At 40.5% G+C, this 22,993-nt stretch overlaps 1 protein-coding gene across 1 annotated transcript; it reads left to right on the top strand.

Annotated features, from left to right (window-relative positions):
* On the top strand, window positions 18,957-21,731 carry CER1 (cerberus 1, DAN family BMP antagonist). The gene is made up of 2 exons (XM_005683674.2): window positions 18,957-19,504; window positions 21,409-21,731. Exons 1-2 carry the CDS (start codon window positions 18,998-19,000, stop codon window positions 21,721-21,723), a joined length of 822 nt encoding a protein of 273 aa, XP_005683731.1. The 5' UTR covers window positions 18,957-18,997; the 3' UTR covers window positions 21,724-21,731.

Genomic DNA, 22,993 nt, shown 5'->3' on the forward strand with positions numbered 1-22,993 from the left:
ATATTCCAGTAAAATACCTTTCAATGGTGAGTATTATGAGGTTCACCATATACCTAAAAACATTATTTTAAGTAAAAGAAGATGGACACAAAAGGCCACGTATTGAGTGATTCCTCTTATATGAAACGTCCAGTTTAGGCAGAGGATCAGTGGAAGGGGAAATTGGAACTGACTGCTTCTGGGAAGAGGGTTCCTTTCCGAGGGAATGGAAGTGCTCTTGTATTAGATGGTGGCGATGGTTGTACAACACAATGAATACGCTAAAAACCACTGAAGTGCACACTTTAAAATGGTGCATTGTATGTTATAGGAAGTATATCTCAATAAAAAATGCTATTAAAAATCACCACATAAAAATGTATTTTAGAAAACTATAAATGGGTTGATGTATTAGCTGTATGTTTATGCAATTCATCCAAGATACTTTTTCCAGTCTTTGCCCCAGGTCTCTCTCAGGTTTTTGTTTATTTGTTAATACGGTTGGTTAAGGAAAAGAAAATGCTGATTTGACAGAGTTTTAAATTTACAGTGCTGCTTTATTGATCTTCCTCCTCTTTCCCCCCATTAATCATGGGAGAATGGTTATTGATGGCGGCATGTGTCTGGACGCCTGTAATATCCAGAATGCCTTGATTTTCTTAAAATTAATTTTATAAGTCTTTAGAACAGGATTGTGCAGGAAATGAATATACTGTCCTCATAACTTACACATATAACTGTTCGTTTTGAGCAGTTTTTATGGGTCCTATATATTCTGGTAGGCAATAAAATTTAGTTTATCTTAAGACAGAAAGGAACAAAAATCAACTGACACTTCCATTAAAGGCCTTATGGTAACCTGCAATACTTTTTCTGAGCAATGAAGTATATGAGTTCACCTTTGGCTTCTATTCCCATCTGTATTTTTGCTTCCCAAAGGCAATCAATCCCAACTTACCCTACAGAAGAAAAATGGAAAAAAAAGATACATTGTCCTAAAACTTGTCAAAGGAAAGCTGGAGTGGCTATGTTATCAGAGTAACTTTTAGAGCAAAGTATATTATCATTACCATTTGAAGGAGTCAATAAATCAAGAATACATATTTATGTATCTAATAACTAAGTTTAAAAATACATGAAGCAAAACCTGAGAGAACTGTAAGGAGGAATAGACAAAATCTCTAATTATAGTCAGTAATGTTAATACCCCTCTGTCAAGGATCAATAGAACAAGTAGGCAGGAAATAAGTAAGGTTATAAAAGTATGGACACTGTTAACCAAATTAACCTCATAGACATTTATCGAACACTCCACCCCAAAACAGAGAATATGCGTTCTTTTCAAGTTCTCAGGGAACATATACCAGGGCAGGCCATATTCTGGGACATAAAATGAGTCTGAATAAATTTTTAAAAATTCAAGTCAACAGCAAAATTCTGTAAAGCAATTATCCTTCAATAAAAAATAAATTAATTTAAAAAATTCAAGTCATACAAAGTATGTTCACTGGCGACAGTGGAATTAAATGAGAAATCAATAACAGAAATATCTCTGGAAAACCCTTAAGTGTTTGGAAACTAAATTATAGACTTCTTTAATGCAGGAAGTAAAGAAGAAATCAAAGAGGAAATTAAAAAAGTATGGTAAACTGAATGAAAATGGAAACAGATCAAAGTTTGTAGGATACTATTAAAGCAGTACTTATGGGGAATTTTATAGCACTAAATGCCTATATTAGGAAGGAAGAAAGTATTAGCCTCAGCTTCCACTTCAAGAAGATAGAAGACATGAGTAAGGCAACGAAAAATATCAGAACAGAAGCCAGTGAAAGAGAAAACAAAAATCAGTGGGGGAAAATCAGTGAAACCAAAAGCTGCTTTCCTGAGAATATTGATAAAGTTGGTGAATCTCTAGCCAGACTGATGAGGAAAAGATGAGAAGAGGACACAGGTGGCTAATATCAGGAATGAGAAGTAACATCAGGCGACAGCACTACGTCTTCTATAGCTACTGAAAGGAAAATAAGGGACTGTCACGAACAACTCGTGTCAACAGACAACTGACACGGTCAAATTCCACGAACGAGAGGGCTCTCAAACCTCAATCAAGAAAAAATAGGTAACTCGAGAAAACTCTAAAACTATTGCAGAAGCTGAATTTGTAGTTTCTTACAAAGAAAATTCCAGGCTCAGATAGCTTTACTATTGAATTCTATGAATATTTAAGAAAGAAATAGTTCCTAATCTACAAAAGTCAGAAAATCGCAGAGGGAAGAATATTTTCTTACTCCTTCTCTAAGGCCACTGTTACTCTGACAAGCAAACCATACAACAATATTATAAGAAAAGAAAACTACAGATCAATATCCCTCATGAATATACATGGAAAAATTCCAAAAAAATGTTTTGCCAATTAAAATCTAACAATGCATATAAAAGGATAATACATCCTACCCAAAACACTGCTTTAAAAAAACGATAGGCTATGGGCTCGGAGAAAATATTTACTATGCATATATCTGATAAAGACTGTGTGCACACTCTGTTTTTTAAAACTCCAATATATAGAATATAAGAATAAAGAGGTAGAATATTTGAACAGATACTTTACCAAAGAGAATATATGGATGAAAATTACATGAAAATATGTTTTCCTATTAATTAGTCATTAAGGAATTATAAACTAAAGTCACAATAAGATAGTACTAATCTCAACTGATTCAAATGAATTCTTTTTAACGGCTGAGTAATACTCCATTGTGTATATGTACCACAGCTTTCTTATCCATTCATCTGCTGATGGACATCTAGGTTGTTTCCATGTCCTGGCTATTATAAACAGTGCTGCGATGAACATTGGGGTACATGTGTCTCTTTCAATTCTGGTTTCCTCAGTGTGTATGCCCAGCAACGGGATTGCTGGGTCATAAGGTAGTTCTATTTGCAATTTTTTAAGGAGCCAATTATACAGAGTGAAGTAAGCCAGAAAGAAAAACACCAATACAGTATACTAACACATGTATATGGAATTTAGGAAGATGGCAGTGACGACCCTGTATGCAAGACAGGAAAAAAGACACAGATGTGTATAACGGAGTTTTGGACTCAGAGGGAGAGGGAGAGGGTGGGATGATTTGGGAGAATGGGAATTCTAACATGTATACTGTCATGTAAGAATTGAATCGCCAGTCCATGTCTGACGTAGGGTGCAGCATGCTTGGGGCTGGTGCATGGGGATGACCCAGAGAGATGTTGTGGGGAGGGAGGTGGGAGGGGGGTTCATGTTTGGGAATGCATGTAAGAATTGAAGATTTTAAAATTAAAAAAAAAAAAAGATAGTACTAATCTCTACTAGAACAGCTAAAATTAAAGAGGCTGACTGTACTATGTGTTGAAGGAACTGGAGCTGTCATACATTGCTGGTGGAAATATAGTCCAACAACATTGGAAAGAAATTTGGTGGTTTCTTCAAAAGTTCAACATGTATATGATCCAACCAATCCACTCCTAGGTATTTATCCAAGAGAGAAAAATGCATATCTCCATTGAAAGATTTGTACATAAATGTTCATAGTAGCTTTATTTGTAACAGCCAGAATTGTCAACAACCATCTATTATCAATGACTGGATAAATAAATTACAGTGTATCTCTATAATGAAATACTATGCAAGAGTAAAGCAAAAAAGAACTTTCTACCACATGGATAATTGTTCAAATATTTATACTGAGTGAAAGACGCCTAATAACAAGAGCATACATAGTGTATGTGCACTCCACTAACAGAAAATTCTGGAGCATGCAACATAATCTATGTTGATAAAAAGTTAAGTGAGATGTTATCTGAAAATGACTGAGGAGGACAGGAAAGAACAGAGGAAAGGGTTGCCAAGGGGCACAAAGAAGTTTAGCGGGGGCTGGATGTGCTCACTATTTTGATTGCAGTGATAGTTTCACAGGTACACACATTTTTACATATCCAGCCTGCCAATTCGGGAGATGTAAGAGACACAAGTTTGATCCCTAGGTCGGGAAGATCCCTTGGAAGAGGGAATGGCAACCCATTCCAGTGTTCTTGCCTGGAGAATCCCATGGACAGAGGAGTGTGGTAGACTCTGTGTGACATGGGGTTGCACAGAGTCAGACACGACTGAAGTGACTTAGCACATTTGCATCCACACATATATGTATGTATGTGTCAAAATCTGTCCAACCATATACTTTAAATACATCTTGTTTATTGTATCTCATTTATCCTTCAATAAAACTATTTAGAGAAATAAAACAATGAAATGATGTCTACAACATCATGGAAAAGTTTCAAAAGAAAAGGAAGGCTATATGAATTGTTGTTGCTCAGTGGCAAAGTTGTGCCCAACTCTTTGTGACCCCATGAACTGTAGCATGCCAGGCTTCCCTGTCCTTCACTGTCTCCCAAAGATATCTATTTCAGGGCAATAAAAATTGGAACAAATTTATATGATTTAAACGTCCAACAACAGAAGTATGCTTAATGGAATATTCTATTGCTTCCATTAAAATGATAATTCTATTGTACGAAGTTAATTTTAAGCAGCAGAGTTTAAAATACTGTGTGCGCAAGTTTAATAGCCATATTACAATAGGCAAACTGACAAGGGAGGAATGCTTGATATAGTTTTACATCTCAATCCCACCACTGCCTAGCTATGTATTCTAAACTTAGGTTTCTCATCTGGAAAGTGGAGGTAATAATAACTTTCTAAAGAAATTCTTGAGTGAATTAAGTGTGAAACTATGAAGAATATGCCTGGATCATAGTAGGCATTCAATAAAGCACATCTTTGTAAAAGCTGAAGAGCTATAAGTGTGTGTGTGTGTGTGTGTGTGTGTGTGTGTGTGTGTGTGTGTGTGTGTTTGATGCACAGTCCTTGGAAGAGGGTGACAGTTTCAAACAGTGTTGTCCTGACCAGTAAACGGGAGGAGGAGCAGGGCTGGGACAGCTCGGGTTTTGAAGTTCCATATTACCAATGAGAAGATTCCCTGTATGAGGACACTTTGTTGAACATAGAGGTGTTTCCAGCTGTTGGAAGAACCTAGAAGACTGATTTCTTTCTTTTTAAAACTCCAGTATGCCTTGCTTTCATGCAGGATCTGTTTTAAAAAATTGGAATATAATTGCTTTGCAATGTAGTGCTAGTTTCTGCTGTACAATGAAATGAATCACCCATATGTATACATATACCCCTTCCCTCCAGGGTCTCCCTCCCACCCCCGAGTCCCACCCCTCTAAGTCATCACAGAGCGCTGAGCTGAGCTCCTTGTGCTATAGGGCAGCTTCCCACTAGCTCCTTATTGTGCACCTGGGAGTGTATTGAGGTCAAACCAATTCATCCCACCCTTCACTTTCTACTGTGTCCAGCCTCTTGGTCCACCCTCATCTCTACAAATGCAGATCTATTGTACCCAAATCTTATTATAAAGGAAGAAAAGTTAGGAAATAGCTTTTCCACTGACAGAAAGGGTTGTTTGTTTTGCTAAAAGATTGTTTACTGGTAAGGACTTGGGTGATAGTTATTTTCTAAAAATGGTTCCTCAGTGAGGCCGTATTCTCAAAATTCCCTTTTATATTCAGTAAGTGACACATTTGCTACATATATCGAGGATTCATCAGGGCCTGAAAGAACACGTGTGTTGGCTGTTCGTGCATGTGTGCCTCGTCACTCAGTTGTGTCCGACTCTTTGCGACCCTATGGACAGTAGCCCACCAGGTTCCTCTGTCCATGGGGATTCTTCAGGCAAGAACACTGGAGTGTGTTTCTATGCCCTCCTCCAGGATATCTTCCCAACCCAGGGATCAAACCCGTGTCTCTTGCATCGGCAGACGGATTCTTTACTGTCTGAGCCACCAGGGAATGTCCCACTAAATGGAGACAATGGTGGTTTGAAGTGTACGGGAGTCAAGAAAGATTCTCCTAGAAGCTGAAAGACAGAGAAGGTCAGGTGAGACTGACATCCAGTAAATCACCTTCTTGCCTAAGATTTCCCACTGAGCAGAATCCTTAGGTCACGTTGGTGACTGGCCATGAATAGCGGGCCTCTAAGATTTTCAGATTTGAATCAAGAGTTAAACTTTTGCAAATGTGACGAAGGCCTGCCCAACTTTATAGCAAACTCAGGCCCAGGGTCAGGTACACAACAGAAGGCAAGCCTTACTGGAAAGTTCTGCTTTGCTTTAGCAGTTTATTCTCATGATTTTTCACAGTTTGTCTCATGCCACCTTATTACTTAATTCCCACACCTTGGAGGGAAAAATGTGTAATATTTTAATATTTATGTTACAGATACTTAACATTATGCTTCTGCATAGGTGTTGCCAAGATGGCAAAGCCAACCTTTATTTATAGAGGGTAGAAAATATAAATCTGTCTAAAATCTTTCATGAAAGGAAGGTCTTAATATTTCCAGAGTTGATTTTGGTGCCTATTCTTGGAGAGCTTTAGAGAAGCGTTGTCAACACAAAGTGCCATTGTTTTAGGTTTCCTATCCATGGCTTGCCTTTTTTTCCCCAAAACTTCCCTCTCTTTTGGCAACTTCTCTTTACATTCTGTCCTACATTTGGCCTCGAGACAGTTGAAAGCTTTGCAAGTTGATTTTCCGTTCCCATCTGAGTTTTAGCTTAGCCGTGGAACTGTTTTCCATGTGTTTTTAATCATTTGTCCATGTGTTATGAGCTTATAGGGACAATATGGTTCCCTCAATCTGCCTGCATTGTAAAAGCAGAAACTGGCACGGTGGCCAGTGGGGGAACAGTTTTCAGACAGATGCCCCCTACACTCATTTCTGTTGGTGATACACCATCCCTATCTTCCAACTAGAGGAAAGCAATTTATGAACTGTGTAAAGTTTCCTAACATAAGAGTTTGCTGGCCTGAGTTGCCTTTTCTGGGAGTATAATCATCTTTCAGAAGAGATTTGCCTGGGACCTGTGGCTGGTGTGACAAAGTTCAAAGACCTACTCTGACACTGTGGCCAGGTTGGAAAATAAAGTTTTATTTTGAGTCTTCCCAGATCTAGTAGAAAATTGATTTTAAAATACAGTCTAAACACAGAGAATTAAGGATAAGTTCTCCAGGACAAAGTGATACCTCTTAGAAAGTAAAGCATGACAAGGACCCATGGCAGAAGTTGCTGTCCAAAATTTTTCCTAGATTTAATGGTTGAAGCCAACATTCATTAACCTAAGTGTAGAGTGAGGCACTGGGAAGGGGAAAGAAGCAGAAAAATGCCTTCAGCAAAATTCCTGTTCTCCAAGTTGCTGACTGTGCAATCTCCAGCAAACATAGACCTCGCCTCTGAGGAGCCTCTCAGGAAGACACACATGCATTCAAATGGAGCCAACGCTGAGGAATCACTAAATGGCAGGGTAAAGAAGGAGCTGCAAATAAATCCTGGTGTTCTGGGTGAGGGGAAAGTGTTTGTTAGTTGCTCACTCATGTCCCACTCTTTGCTACCCCATGGACTGTGGTCCACTAGGCTCCTCTGTCCATGGGATTCTCTAGGTGAAAATACGGAGTGGATTGCCATTCCCCTTTCCAGGGGATCTTTCCAACCCAGGGGTTAAACCTCGGTCTCATGCACTGCAGGCCAATTCTTTTCCGTCTGAGGCACCAGGGAAACCCTATGGGGGACGTGACTCCTAGTAAAACTTCTATTTTGCAGAAAGCTGGTTCGATGACAGGTCAGCTCCTGGAGGTTAAGATTTAAGGTTTCTCATAGCTCTTTTGCCCACTCTGAACCCCCATTCTTTCACCATTTTATTTAGAACCAAGTTCCTAAGAAATGAGTTAAATGTTGTAGAGCATTATAGTAGTTACATGGAGTCATGGGTGATCCTGGGAAGAAAGATATAAAGGAGTGCTGGAGCAAAAAGCTAGACTTCAGTGGGTTGATATGTCAGTGGAAGTGAGAAAGTGGAATTTGGGCTTGGACAATTTTTCTCCAGTATTTGCCTGGGAAGGCAGAAGACACCACTGAAGAATAGAACCTGGAAATTGCTGTGAAATCAAAGAGGCATTTTTTAAAGCTTCAAAACAAGCACACATTATATAAACGCTGATGGGCAACCAGTGGAGTGAAGGGAGTTGAATGATATGGGGTGGGAGAGACTATTAATAAAGGAGATGGGAAAGGATGGATTCCAAGAACAGAGTGGAAAGGAGAAAAGAATTGTTGTGGTCTGACCGTCAAGTAAAGGAAATGCTCCCATCTGATCGCTTCTGTTTTTCTCTGTGGAAGAAGGGGGTGAGGTTATTTGCTGAAAATTTCGAGGAGAAATGAAAATGTCTACATGCTGAAGGCAGTAGTTCTGGAAAAGCTACCGCGGATGAGACAGGTGCTAAAGTTGAACGAGCTGATGGATACGAGCCACCAGTCCAAGAATCAGTTTAAAAGGCAGACTCTTAATGGTGACAAAAAAAAAAGAAAGAAAGAAAAGAAAGGCAGAGAAGTCAGAGGTTCGAGATTATTAGAGAAGATTTTTAAATGATCTACCTGGAAAATGAAGTGAGAGCTGACTAGAGTAATAAGAAAGATTGCTGGATGGAATAGACAGTTCAGTTAAAATGGGAGGTAATTTATATAGAGTCAGTTTTCACCATTTTGTCATTGTCTCTGCCAGTATTTTATGTCAAAGTAGCCCAGGGAAGAGGGAGTGGAGTGTTTCCAGGTTTGGAATTCTACTAGATCATGTGAGAGAAAGGGGAGCAAGGAAGTTGGGAATATTGTAAAAATTTGAAATGACAGGCCATGGATCCAAGTTGGATAGGGAAGAAAATGAAGACCACTTTTAGATATTCATTCATTCATTCATTTTAAACAAGTATTTTTGAACATCTCTTACAAGAAAAGATCTGAGATGGGACTAAGAAAGGCAGAACTCCTGCTTTCATGGACTTCAAAATCCAAAGTGGGGACAAATATTAAATGTTCACACAAGTAATTCAGTTCAGTTCAGTCACTCAGTCGTGTCCTACTCTGCGACCCCATGAATTGCAGCACACCAGGCCTCGCTGTCCATCACCAACTCTTGGAGTTTACTCAGACTCGCATCCATTGAGTCCGTGATGCCATCCAGCCATCTCATCCTCAGTCGTCCCCTTCTCCTCCTGCCCCCAATCCCTCCCAGCATCAAAGCCTTTTCCAATGAGTCAACTCTTTGCATGAGGTGGCCAAAGTACTGGAGTTTCAGCTTCAGCATCATTCCTTCCAAAGAAATCCCAGGGTTGATCTCCTTCAGAATGGACTGGTTGGATCTCCTTGCAGTCCAAGGGACTCTTAAGAGTCTTCTCCAACACTGCAGTTCAAAAGCATCTATTCTTCGGTGCTCAGCCTTCTTCACAGTCCAACTCTCACATCCATACGTGACTACTGGAAAAACCATAGCCTTGACTAGATGGACCTTAGTCAGCAAAGCATATTCTCTGCTTTTGAATATGCTATCTAGGTTGGTCATAACTTTTCTTCCAAGGAGTAAGTATTATTTAGTTTCATGGCTGCAATCACCATCTGCAGTGATTTTGGAGCCACCCAAAATAAAGTCTGACACTGTTTCCACTGTTTCCCCATCTATTTCCCATGGAGTGATGGGACCAGATGCCATGATCTTTGTTTTCTGAATGTTGAGCTTTAAGCCAACTTTTTCACCCTCCTCTTTCACTTTCATCAAGAGGCTTTTTAGTTCCTCTTCACTTTCTGCCATAAAGGTGGTATCATCTGCATATCTGAGGTTATTGATATTTCTCCCGGCAATCTTGATTCCAGCTTGTGTTTCTTCCAGCCCAGCGTTTCTCATGATGTACTCTGCATAGAAGTTAAATAAGCAGGGTGACAATATACAGCCTTGATGTACTCCTTTTCCTATTTGGAAACAGTCTGTTGTTCCATGTCCAGTTCTAACTGTTGCTTCCTGGCATGCATACAGATTTCTCAAGAGGCAGGTTAGGTGGTCTGGTATTCCCATGTCTTTCAGAATTTACTACAGTGTATTGTGATCCACACAGTCAAAGGCTTTGGCATAGTCAATAAGGCAGAAATAGATGTTTTTCTGGAACTCTCTTGCTTTTTCCATGATCCAGCAGATGTTGGCAATTTGATCTCTGGTTCCTCTGCCTTTTCTAAAACCAGCTTGAACATCAGGAAGTTCACAGTTCACATATTGCTGAAGCCTGGCTTGGAGAATTTTGAACATTACTTCACTAGTGTGTGAGATGAGTGCAATTGTGTGGTAGTTTGAGCATTCTTTTGCATTGCCTTTCTTTGGGATTGGAATGAAAACTGACATTTTCCAGTGCTGTGGCCACTGCTGAGTTTTCCAAATTTGCTGTCATATTGAGTGCAGCACTTTCACAGCATCAGCTTTTAGGATTTGAAATAGCTCCACTGGAATTCCGTCACCTCCGCTAGCTTTGTTCATAGTGATGCTTTCTAAGGCCCACTTGACTTCACATTCCAGGATGTCTGGCTCCAGGTGAATGATCACACCATCGTGATTATCCGGGTCATGAAGATCTTTTTGTACAGTTCTCCTGTGTATTCTTGCCACCTCTTCTTAATATCTTCTGCTTCTGTTAGGTCCATACCATTTCTGTCCTTTATCAAGCCCATCTTTGCATGAAATGTTCCCTTGGTATCTCTTACTTTCTTGAAGAGATCTCTAGTCTTTCCCATTCTGTTGTTTTCCTCTATTTCTTTGCGTTGATCGCTGAGGAAGGCTTTCTTATCTCTTCTTGCTATTCTTTGGAACTCTGCCTTCAGATGCTTATATCTTTCCTTTTCTCCTTGGCTTTTCACTTCTCTTCTTTTCACAACTATTTGTAAGTCTTCCCCAGACAGCCATTTTGCTTTTTTGCATTTCTTTTCCATGGGGATGGTCTTGATCCCTGTCTCCTATACAGTGTCATGAACCTCATTCTGTCGTTCATCAGGCACTCTGTCAGATCTACGCCCTTAAATCTATTTCTCACTTCCACTGTATAATCATAAGGGATTTGATTTAGGTCATACCTGAATGGTCTAGGAGTTTTCCCTGCTTTCTTCAATTTGAGTCTGAATTTGGTAATAAGGAGTTCATGATCTGAGCCACAGTCGGCTCCTGGTCTTGTGTGTGTTGACTGTATAGAGCTTCTCCATCTTTTGCTGCAGAGAATATAATCAGTCTGATTTCGGTGTTGACCATCTGGTGATGTCCATGTGTAGAGTCTTCTCTTGTGTTGTTGGAAGAGGGTGTTTGCTATGACCAGTGCATTTTCTTGGCAAAACTCTATTAGTCTTTGCCCTGCTTCATTCCACATTCCAAGGCCAAATTTGCCTGTTACTCCAGGTGTTTCTTGACTTCTTAGTTTTGCATTCCAGTCCCCTATAATGAAAAGGACATGTTTTTTGGGTGTTAGTTCTAAAAGGTCTTGTAGGTCTTCATAGAACCATTCAACTTCAGCTTCTTCAGAGTTACTGGTTGGGGCATAGACTTGGATTACTGTGATACTGAATGGTTTGCCTTGGAAACGAACAGAGATCATTCTGTCACTTTTGAGATTGCATCCAAGTACTGCATTTCAGACTCTTCTGTTGACCATGATGGCTACTCCAGTTATTCTGAGGGATTCCTGCCTGCAGTAGTAGATATAATGGTCATCTGAGTTAAATTCACCCATTCCAGTCCATTTTAGTTCACTGATTCCTAGAATGTAGATGTTCACTCTTGCCATCTCCTGTTTGACCACTTCCAATTTGCCTTGATTCATGGACCTGACATTCCAGGTTCCTAAGCAATATTGCTCTTTACAGCATCGGACCTCGCTTCTATCACCAGTCACATCCACAGCTGGGTATCATTTTTGCTTTGGCTCCATCCCTTCATTCCTTCTGGAGTTATTTCTCCACTGACCTCCAGTAGCATAGTGGGCACCTACTGACCTGGGGAGTACCTCTTTCAGTATCCTATCATTTTACCTTTTCATACTGTTCATGGGGTTCTCAAGGCAAGAATACTGAAGTGGTTACACAAGTAATTATTCAACTGCAATTCTGGTAGCACCATTATAAGGACAGAGCAGAAAACAAATGCTGTGGAAACAATTGAGAGAATAGAAGCCACCGAAAGTTGCCCTGAGAAAGTGGAATGTGACATTCATAGTCTAGAGGTGGAGCAATTCCTGGGGACAACAGGGGTCAGAATGTAAAGGGGATGGAGAGGCCAGTTGAGTAGAAGTTACCAGGCTGCAGCCAGGATGTTGAATAGGACATCATGTAACACTGATGGCAGGTTATTTGTTCAGGCTTGTCCTGAATTTACCCAGGATGCTGAAGTGCATCCTGAAGTTACCCAGGCTGACAATAGGATTTGCAGTGAAGAGAAAGGCAATGAGCCAGATGAGGAAGGCAGGGCAGGTAGGATTGTTTCTGGCAAGGTTTAGGGACAAGAAGTCAAGTTCCTGAGATCATATTGCTTATAAACTGTAAAGGCAGAGCCAGGAATCAGATAAAAAGTTTTTCTGGCTTCAAATCTGAAGCCACTTCCACTTATATTACTCTCTCTCAGCTTTCTGCAGTGAAAGTTGATCAGGGTAAATTTTAAGAAATAGCAAGAAGGTGATGACAGAGGTTTAGGATCAGTGAAGACATCCTGGACTGACTATAACTAGAGGCTGTGGGTGGTGAGGGATGGATGGATGGTGGAGGATGGGGTGAGGGTGAAGTTGCTCGGCTGCCTTGGCCTACTTTTCAGATTTATAGGAGCCCTCTCTGCCATCTTGGTAGGTAGCTTATTTGTCAGATTTGGGTATTGTCCGTGACTTGTGCACGGTAATAGATACAGCCCCAGTAGCAAAAAATAAAATGCTTCCTCCATGGTGTGGGAGTGATTTGGACACAGAGCAGTAAGTTCGCTGAAACTGAATAATCTGACCTTAAAAGGCAATACTGGAATTAGTGCCTAAATGTGGGAATAGTGAAGTTTTATAATATGGTACACCATTTGGTATTTGTCCTCTTCTATTGGCTACATTTTTTTTTCTTCAAGTGGTGTCTTAGTTTGCCATTGCTGCCATCACTAAGTACCAGAGGCCTGGTGGCTTAAACGGTACAGATTTGTTTTTTCACAGTTTTGGAGGCGGGAAGTCCAAAGTCATCGTGTTTGTAAGATTGTTTCCTTCTTTCCTTGGCATGTAGACAGCTGTCTTGCTATGGCTTCACGTCGTCTTTCTTCTGCATGTGTCTTTGTCCCAATCTCTCTTTTTAATGAAGACATTGATCTTACTGGTTTAGGACCCACCATAGTGGCCTCACTTTAATTTAATTACCTCTTTAAGGGCCCTATTTTCAAAAACAGTCACATCTGAGGTGCTGGGGGTTATGACTTCAACATATGAATATGGGGCAGGGGGGATACAGGTAACACTTTTTTATAATTTAATCTAATATAATTTAATCTTTTTTCACTGATGCAAAGGTTTTTAATTAAAATTTGACTTAAATTTCCACTTTCTCTGACGTCCATCAGTGGCTCTTTCACATTCAAGTATTTTAACTTAAAATTTTATGTATTTGTTTTATTTTAAAAGATTGACTATAAATAAGTTGACAACAGTGATGGCCACATGGCAGGACAGCAAGCCTGGGAGGTCAGAGGAAGGTTTACCTTTTATCATACAATTTTTTTTTTATGATCTCAATCTTGTTACTATACCTATGTATTACCTAATCAAAAATAAAATAAAATATTTGCATGACATGTACTGTACTACATTGTGCAATCTTTATTTTCAAATATTTATCAAATAAAATGAGCAGAAACACAATCCACTGTGCCTTTGGGATTAGTATCCACCTGAAAGTCCCCCATCAGTACTAGGAATGGTGTCTGCCTTGGTTTTCCTTGTGTAACTCGTTTTGAATAAACTCCCTCTAGATCGCAAACTTCACTAGGCTTGGACAAGGACACTCTTGCTAATTTATCCCCAGGACCTAGCACAAAGTTGGCACTCAGATATATTCTGTGTGAATGAGTGTAGTCATGAGTCCAGTAAGTGAAAGTCCCTCCTTTGGAGAAGAAGGACTTCCTTATGTTTTCTTTCTATAGAAAGTAGCAGGGAGGAGAGTGCAGGGGGAGAATTCTATGTTTTAAATAATTTACTAAACTAATTCATGATGATAAAGGGTTTAAGGAGAAATCACTTACTCTTAAACCTTAAGTTTGCTGCCTTCCTTGTTCTTTGGTAAAGGAAAGATTCTGCCTTCTTCTGAGTTCTTTTTAAATAATCTAAATTCTGATGGTCCTGTTGCTACTCTATGTTTTGAAAAGACAGATAGTTGTGAAGCAACGGCATGTGCTCTAAAAAGATTTCTTCCACAAATCCATCCCCCCAGATTCCCCTTTCTGTCTCTCTGTTTAGCTCTAATGCCTACATCCTGCCCCAATACTGCCTCTCACCTTTTGTTGATTTAGGTCTGGGGTTTTTAGAAAAGAACTGTTTTCCCTTGGAGAGCACTATACTGCTTTTAGCTTCTTTCTGAGAGTCTGGAAGAGGGATGGAAAACATGTCTGTTACTGTTCTCTCACAGACACACTGGGTGCTCCTGAAGACAGCCTAGTGCCCACACAAACAGGCCAAGTAGAATTCAGAGTTCAGGTCATGCCTAGTACAAGTTGAAAATAGTACAATTGCACTCTCTGGCTCACACACAGGCGTGAGGGTGGTCTCAGGAAGCAGACCCAGGCAGGCTTGGGCTCATGAGATCTCAGGCCTGCCTTCTGCTTTGGCATTTGCTACTAAGGACATCAACAAATTGTGGTTCTGTCGCCACACCACAGCTCCCTGCTGTGTCTGGAGACCCCTTCCACACCTACCTCCATTTGGTTTCATCCAAATTGGGAGATCACTATATGCCTATATCACCAAAGATCCACAGAGGCAGCATATTTTTTGCTGAAAACCTCCACAGTGTTTCTGTTTTGGAGAATAAACTGTAATGTATCACATACACAGATTTATCACCAAGGAAAGGGCACAGTGGTGAAAGGTGAATGCCTCCTGCCCTTAGCTGCAAAAGCCAGGGGTTGAAGACAAACTTCCATACTATTGTACTCATCACAGAAGGCTTTACTTCGCTAGGTTTGCCTTCAAGATACTTACACATTTCTCAACAGGAATAACAGAACAGCAAAAGCAAATCCTCCTTGAACAGTCTTTAAGTGACATTTATAAACACCAAAATTAATATCAGAAGAAGAGGAGTTTAGGACTAAATAAAGGTTAAGTATTGATAACTGACATTCCTACAGCTAATATAATAAAGTTATAAAATGAGTGAAACCACAAGACGACTTGAGGGCAGAAACTAAGGCTTCATCATTTTTTATCATCTTCTAGTGTCTAATATCAGAGAAGGCAATGGCACCCCACTCCAGTACTCTTGCCTGGAAGCTCCCATGGACAGAGGAGCGTGTTGGGCTGCAGTCCATGGGGTCGCTGAGAGTTGGACACACCTCACTGACTTCACTTTCATTTTTCACTTTCATGCATTGGAGAAGGAAATGGCAACTCACTCCAGTGTTCTTGCCTGGAGAATCCCAGGGACGGCGGAGCCTGGTGGGCTGCCGGTCTATGGGATCGCACAGAGTCGGACACGACTGAAGCGACTTAGCAGCAGTGTCTAATATGATGCCTGGCCCACCAAGTGACCCTTCTATAAATTTAAACTCAAAAGAAATTATTTTAACTGTATCCTATGTTCAGAGACAGGCAATCTGAGACTCCAAGGAGAATTTCTGGAATAGACGTTAGTCTGGAAGATGCTGGACACTGTGATTGATGGCAGTGGAACTTCAGGCACTGAAGAGTAAAATCTAAAAGGAATTAGGAAGCTAGCGGGATGGGAAGGATACTTAAGGGCAAGGCAGGGAATATGTATACATGTGGCTGACTCACTTTGTTGTACAGCAGAAACTAATGCACCATTGTAAAGCAATTATAGTCCAATAATAAAGATTTTTTTAAAAACTGAAAATAAAATAAAAGGAACCAGGAACATATCATAGTTAGCTCCCATAACATATTTATAATTAAATGGCCAGCTAATATGAATTATATAATTAGAGTGGCCAGTTCTGAGAGGTCTATTGCATTGGATGGCTGAAGGAAATTAAGAAATTCAAGCAGCAGGCAATTTTTAAAAAATACTCTTAAAAATGACAAATATTAACGTTTATTTAGTAGGGATCAACTGTACCTTAATTAATACTAGCACAGGTTCTCTGGGTATTTGGTACAAGTAAAATACATCTCATTAGATTTCTGGAAAAATGGTTCATTTTAAAAAATTCATTATTGTAGGTAAAAGGACTTATTTGAGGCTTTGTCTCTTAGAAAACTGTGGAAAATTCTGAAGGAGATGGGAATACCAGACCACCTGACCTGCCTCTTGAGAAACCAGGTCAGGAAGCAACAGTTAGAACTAGACATGGAACAATAGGCTGGTTCCAAATAGGAAAATGAGTACGTCAAGGCTGCATATTGTCACCCTGCTTATTTAACTTATATGCAGAGTACATCATGAGAAACGCTGGCCTGGAAGAAGCACAAGCTGGAATCAAGATTGCCGGGAGAAATATCAATAACCTCAGATATGCAGATGACACCACCCTTATGGCAGAAAGTGAAGAGGAACTAAAAAGCCTCTTGATGAAAGTGAAAGAGGAGAGTGAAAAAGTTGGCTTAAAGCTCAACATTCAGAAAACTAAGATCATGGGATCTGGTCCCATCATTTCATGGGAAATAGATGGGGAAACAGTGAAAACTGTGGCTGACTTTATTTTGAGGGGCTCCAAAATCACTGCAGGGTGATTGTAGCCATGAAATTAAAAGATGCTTACTCCTTGGAAGGAATGTTATGACCAACCTAGACAGTATATTAAAAAGCAAAAACATTAGTTTGTCAACAAATGTCCATCTAGTCGAGGCTATGGTTTTTCCAATAGTCATGTATGGGTGTGAGAGTTGGACTATAAAGAAAGCTGAGTGCTGAAGAATTGATGCTTTTGAACTGTGTTGTTGGAGAAGACTCTTGAGAGTCCCTTGGACTGCAAGGAGATCCAACCAGCCCATCCTAAAGGAAATCAGTCTTGGGTGTTCATTGGTAGGACTGATGTTGAAGCTGAAACTCCAATCCTTTGGCCACCTGATGCAAAGAGCTGACTCATTTGGAAAGACCCTGATGCTGGGAAAGATTGAGGGCAGGAGGAGAAGGGGATGACAGTGGATGAGATGGCTGGATGGCATCACGGACTCAATGGACATGGGTTTGGGTAGACTCTGGCAGTTGGTGATGGATAGGGAGGGCTGGCGTACTACGTTTCATGGGGTTGCAAAGAGTCAGACACGACTGAGCAACTGAACTGAACTGAACTCTTAGAAATCAGGCATTAAAAAAAAAAAAGAAATCAGGCATAACTATTAAGAAGAACAGTAGTTCTGGAAAAAATGTTCCAATGGGTCACGTCTTAGAAAAAAATTAATCATTACTGAAAAAAGGGGGTTATGTTCCAGGATTATGTGTGTTACTGAAAGCAAGAAACATGATGATTGAATTAAAAGGGGAGAAAGGCAAGCAGGTGTTAGGTTGATTCCCAGTGGACATACTGTTCAAATATTGTAGAGGGTTGTTGGAACTGAATTCTGAGGTTCATTTTTGTGGAAATGTTTCTTTCTTACGCCTTTGTCTGATTTATAATGTTTTAAAATGATAGTCATCTAACAAATTTTCCTTTGATCCCTGAATACTCATGTTTGCCTCCATCTTTATTTAACCTGGTCATCAATTATTGCAGTACAAAGAAAATGATGTGGGCCAGCCAGCTTCATGCCCCAGAGCTATCAAACCTGGTTCATAGAATCCACTTTTTCAAGTCTGGCTCTTTGTTTTGGGGAAAAAAGAAACAGTCAGTAGGGTGGCTTGAGGGAAAGACATTTCCCCCTCCTAACCGGGGGCTAATGAGCTGTCAGTCTATTACTTAGGGTCCTGTTGAGAGATTTGTGTGAACAATTGAGAAAGTTTATCTGATGATTAATCAGTTGTGAAATTTAGCACCAAGTATTTGATTCTTAAGGTGAGGGGATTACTTGGGAATTGTGAGTTTCCATGTGTGGAAAAGGAGACTATACTCCCTTCACTGTTACCGTGCAAAAATCGACAACCACAACCATATCTCAGTAATAGGAGCATCCTTTTCTCAATGAACGTTTAACACCCCTCTAATTCTTCCTTTCTCTTTCTTACAACTTTTATATATTTCTTTGGCTGCTCCTGTGCATGTGTGTGTGTGTGTGTGTAGAGCCTAACGGCCTGAACTTTGGTTAAATGTATACATTAATTTTTACCTGATACACTTCTCTCTTAAAGAGGAGAAGGAGGAGAAGGGGACGACAGAGGATGAGATGGCTGGATGGCATCACTGACTTGACGGACATGAGTTTGAGCAAACTTCGGGAGTTTTGGTGATGGAAAGGGAAGCTGGGTGTGCTGCAGTCCATGGGGTCACAAAGAGCTGGACATGACTGAGCAACTGAACTCTCTCTTAAAAACATGTCGGTTCTATCTCAGCACAAAGCAGATGGACCACAGATGTTAGCTTACTCTGGCCCTAATAACAGTGATGGGAAATCCAGGCAAAGACGTGTTGTTTTCACTAATACTGCTCCTTAAATCTCAGACGATAAAGTGTCAGCTAATTACCCCCTGGGTCCCCGGCTTTCACTGGAGCATTCTAAAATACACAAAACCAAAATGAAGGCAGAACACTATTAGCACTCCATAATTCAAGCAAACAAGAGATGTGTTTACTCTGCCTGGCTACTGACCACCTGCCTTCCCATCCCACAAGGCAGGTATCCATATATAGCATCTCCCTGGTCACAGTCCTGCAGGGAGTGAACCTCTTTCTGGGCCTCACAGTCTGTGAATCTGCAAGAAGCGGGCCCAACAGCATGCCTCTTCTCTTCCTTCAGCTTCTGGTGCTCCTGCCTCTAGGGGAGGCTGTACAGCGCGGTGATGGTCGCCAGAGGCATAGTACTGTCTCTCTCATGCTCCTAGAAAGGAATCGCAGAGAGCTCTCCGTGGGCACTCAGGAGGAAGCAGAGGAGAAGCCAGATCTGTTTGTGGCCGTGCCACACCTGATAGGTGCCAGCCCTGCAGAGGAGGGCCAGAGGCAGAGAGAAAAGATGCTGTCCAGGTTTGGGAGATTCTGGAAGAAGCCCGAGAGAGAGCTGCACCCATCCCAGGGCTTGGTCAGTGAGCAGATCTTCTCTAGGACTTGGGGCCTCACTCAGCCCAAGGATAGGATGCCAATGGAGAAATCTCCTCTCCGGGAAGAAGCCAAGAAATTCTGGCACCACTTCATGTTCAGAATGAGTCCAGCTTCTCAGGGGATCATCCTGCCTATCAAAAGCCACGAAGTACATCAGGAGACCTGTAGGACAGTGCCCTTCAGCCAGGTATTTGTTCTGGGTGGGGCGGGGATCCAGATGTTCAGGAGGGAGTGGACAGCTGGGATGGGTAAAAAGCAGGGGACGAATGTGCCAGGAGTCTGAGTCTCACCTAATTTCCAGATTTGGTGCCTGGACCTTCATCGTGAGATTTGGCAAAGTATGCTCATATTCCCTAAGTTTCTTTCTAACCTTGTAAATGCTGCAAATATGGTATGATGGTACTGCTAATGTTAGAAATCATTCGTATTGATCACACAGAGCTTTTTGTTTGTTTGGTTGGTTTATTTGTTTTTACACTGGTGTGGTTTATCTGGAGAAGTAATTGATTGTACCTCCAGGTACGAAACTGGGAACTTAGAGTGATCACCAAAACTCCCCCTAGCTGCATCTCTACACTCTGTTAGACACGGATGAGCAGGCGGGTTCCATCTGCAGATAAGTGGCATACGCTGGACTCCTCCTCAAACATGCATGTATGATGGTCTTAATCCCTGTATTTCACACCCAGCTACTTCATAGGTCTATCAACTATGTCCAGGTTGTTAGGCAGAAGTTGCCAGATTATTTCTAGTATTACCATAGCAAAAATGATTTAATACAACAGATTTTCTCATAAGCTTTCAAAAAGTAATCTTGATGTGAAATCACATTTCCTCCCCTTAGAAATGCCTGTCTCCCAATTCATGTTGTTTGGCTGATTTGTGGTTAGGATGATTGATTCCACACTATTAAGACCAGAGAGCATTCTACTATCTGCTTCCTCCAGTCAGTCTGGCAAAGCCCACGCTCCAAATGTTAGATTAAAATTGAGAAATTGCATCAGGTCCTTAAACACAGAGATACTGAACCAAAAGCAATGCAGGGCAGAGTAAAATTTTACAGTCCAGTAAAGCTACCCAATTAAGCAGGCAGTATTATAAGGTAATTGACTGTGCAAGGCAGTTAAGTATTCTGAAAAGACAAGGATACATAGCAATGACAAGTCAATGATCAAATAATAATGACTGCTTTGTTGGCCCATGTATAATTAGAAAATTGCTCCTAAGAACCAGGCAATCAAATTTCCTTTGAACTCTTATTTTGAATTCTATTGCTAATCAAATTAAGAGTAAGGTGTTTGGCTCATATATTTTGAAGGGCACATAAAGCTAGGTGTCTGGGGTTATGGGAGAGGCAGAGATGATGTCACACAACATGATTTAGAGGTTTAGGTGCTGCAAATTTAATAAATTTGAATGTACTACAAACACTGCAAAATAGGACAGAATTAAACTCTTGATGTTCTGATCTATTCTGTGAGCTATTGAACAAATATGTATTGAGAATTTATTATGCACAATGCACTGTGAAGAGTAGAAGGGTAAGACACATTACTGACAAGAAGCAAACCATTAGAAATTTTCAGACCAGTAACATCAAACTTAGAGTTTGGCATTCAAGTGTAGAGTAAACGTTTTCATATTACCTTAGGTATTTCCTACAGGTTAATTTATTCATTTACCCAATAAAAGAAATTTAGTTGAGGTAGCTCTATGCTGTTAAGATACCATCACTTGGATATTTAAAATGTATCCAACATTGGAAAGATTTTTAAATTTTAGTTTAAGTTATCCTCAGGCTTGGGAGGGCCTCCATGGTGGCTCAGATGGTAATGAATCTGCCTGTAATAGAGGAGAACCGGGTTCACTCCCTGGAATGGGAAGATCTCCTGGAGAAAGGAATGGCAACCCACTCCAGAATTTTGCCTGGAGAATTCCATGGACAGAGGAGACTGGTGGGCTACATACAGACCATGGGGTTACAGAGTCAGACACGACTGAGCAACTAACATCCTCAGAATTAATAGTCTGCATCACGTATGTTAAAGAAATGACTCAAGATAATTTAATGGAGATGTGTTTGCCTTTTAGACTATCACCCATGAAGACTGTGAGAAAGTGGTTGTACAGAACAACCTCTGCTTTGGAAAATGCGGGTCCCTTCCTTCTCCTGAAGCTGTGCAGCACCCCCACACATTCTGCTCCCACTGCCTGCCTGCCAAGTTCACCACGAGGCACTTAGAGCTCAACTGCACCGGCCTGGCCATGGTGGTCAAGGTGGTGATGCTGGTGGAGGAATGTCAGTGCATGGTGAAGACAGAGCATCAGCATGGCTACCCCGAACAGGCTGGCTTTCGGGCAGAATTTCATGTCCAAGACCCCTTTATCCCAGGATTTTCAACATAAAAAAAAAAAAAAAAGAAAAGCTATTTTACTATTATCAGGAAAATTACTGATTACTCAGTCTGAAATGTTAAGTGGGTATATAATATTTTAAGAGAAAGATGGTTTACAAAATAGTTGTGAAAATGAGTTAGAGGTCATGATATTTATTCATCCATTCATCAGTACACATTTGGGATCTAGTCTCGACTCTGCCACTAACTGGGTATAGCATGTTAACGAGCTGCAAAAGCTTTTTCTTCAAGCTTTTCATCTATAAAGGAGGGACGTGAACTAGACAATTACTAGGATCCTTTCCGCTACTATTATTACATGATCTATTTTCTACAAGTTTTGGTAAGAGGCCTCCATCTGAAGATGGAAAAGAAATAAACTAGACCATAAAATGGGTTTCTTTAATAGCTTGTCAAAGCATCAGCAAATATATGTATATAATTATACATATACATACATAGGCATCTGAGCCACAGTCAGCTCCAGGTCTTGTTTTTGCTGATTGTTTACAGCTTCTTCATCTTCAGCTACAAAGAATGTAACCAATTTGATTTTGGTATTGACCATTTGGTGATGTCCATGTGCAAAGTCATCTCTTGTGTTGTTGAAAAGGGGTATTTGTTATGACCAGTGCTTTCTCTTGGCAGAATTCAGTTAGCCTTGGGAAAGCTGGAGAAGACTGAGGGCAGAAGGAAAAAAGGGCATCAGAGGATGAGATGGCTGGATGGTATCACCAATGTAACAGGCATGAACTTGGGCAAACTCCAGCAGATGGTCAGGGACAGCGAGGCTGCAGTCCATGGGGTCGCAAAGAGTTGGACACGACTGGGTGACTGAGCAACATATGTATGCATGTATGTATACATATCTATGTGGTATTTGTAGACAAGATTCCTGATCCTTGTAGCTGTCTTTGCTCTCACGCCATGTTTTATTTGACTTCTATCAGATGATTAAGTAGGTCCATAGGTAGAAGGAGTTTGGTGTTTGGTTGCCTCATTACTTTTTATACTTCCCATATAAAATCCTTAATGTCAGGTCTCTAGCTTTGAAGAAAGAACACAGATGTTACTTTTAGTGGTTTACATAGGGATAAGGAACAATCAATTATCGGTAAACAAACTAGTACCTAAATTATGGGGAAGGAAAATATATGATCAATATCAGGTTTAAAGTTTAATCCAGAGATGTTGATGCAAATAACTAAGGAATTCCTATAGATGTGAAATAAACTGCAAATGATTTAAAATTTAAAAAACAATTTACAGGTGAAATCCTT

The sequence above is a fragment of the Capra hircus genome, chromosome 8 (assembly GCF_001704415.2).
Source record: "Capra hircus breed San Clemente chromosome 8, ASM170441v1, whole genome shotgun sequence".
Lineage (NCBI taxonomy): Eukaryota > Metazoa > Chordata > Mammalia > Artiodactyla > Bovidae > Capra > Capra hircus.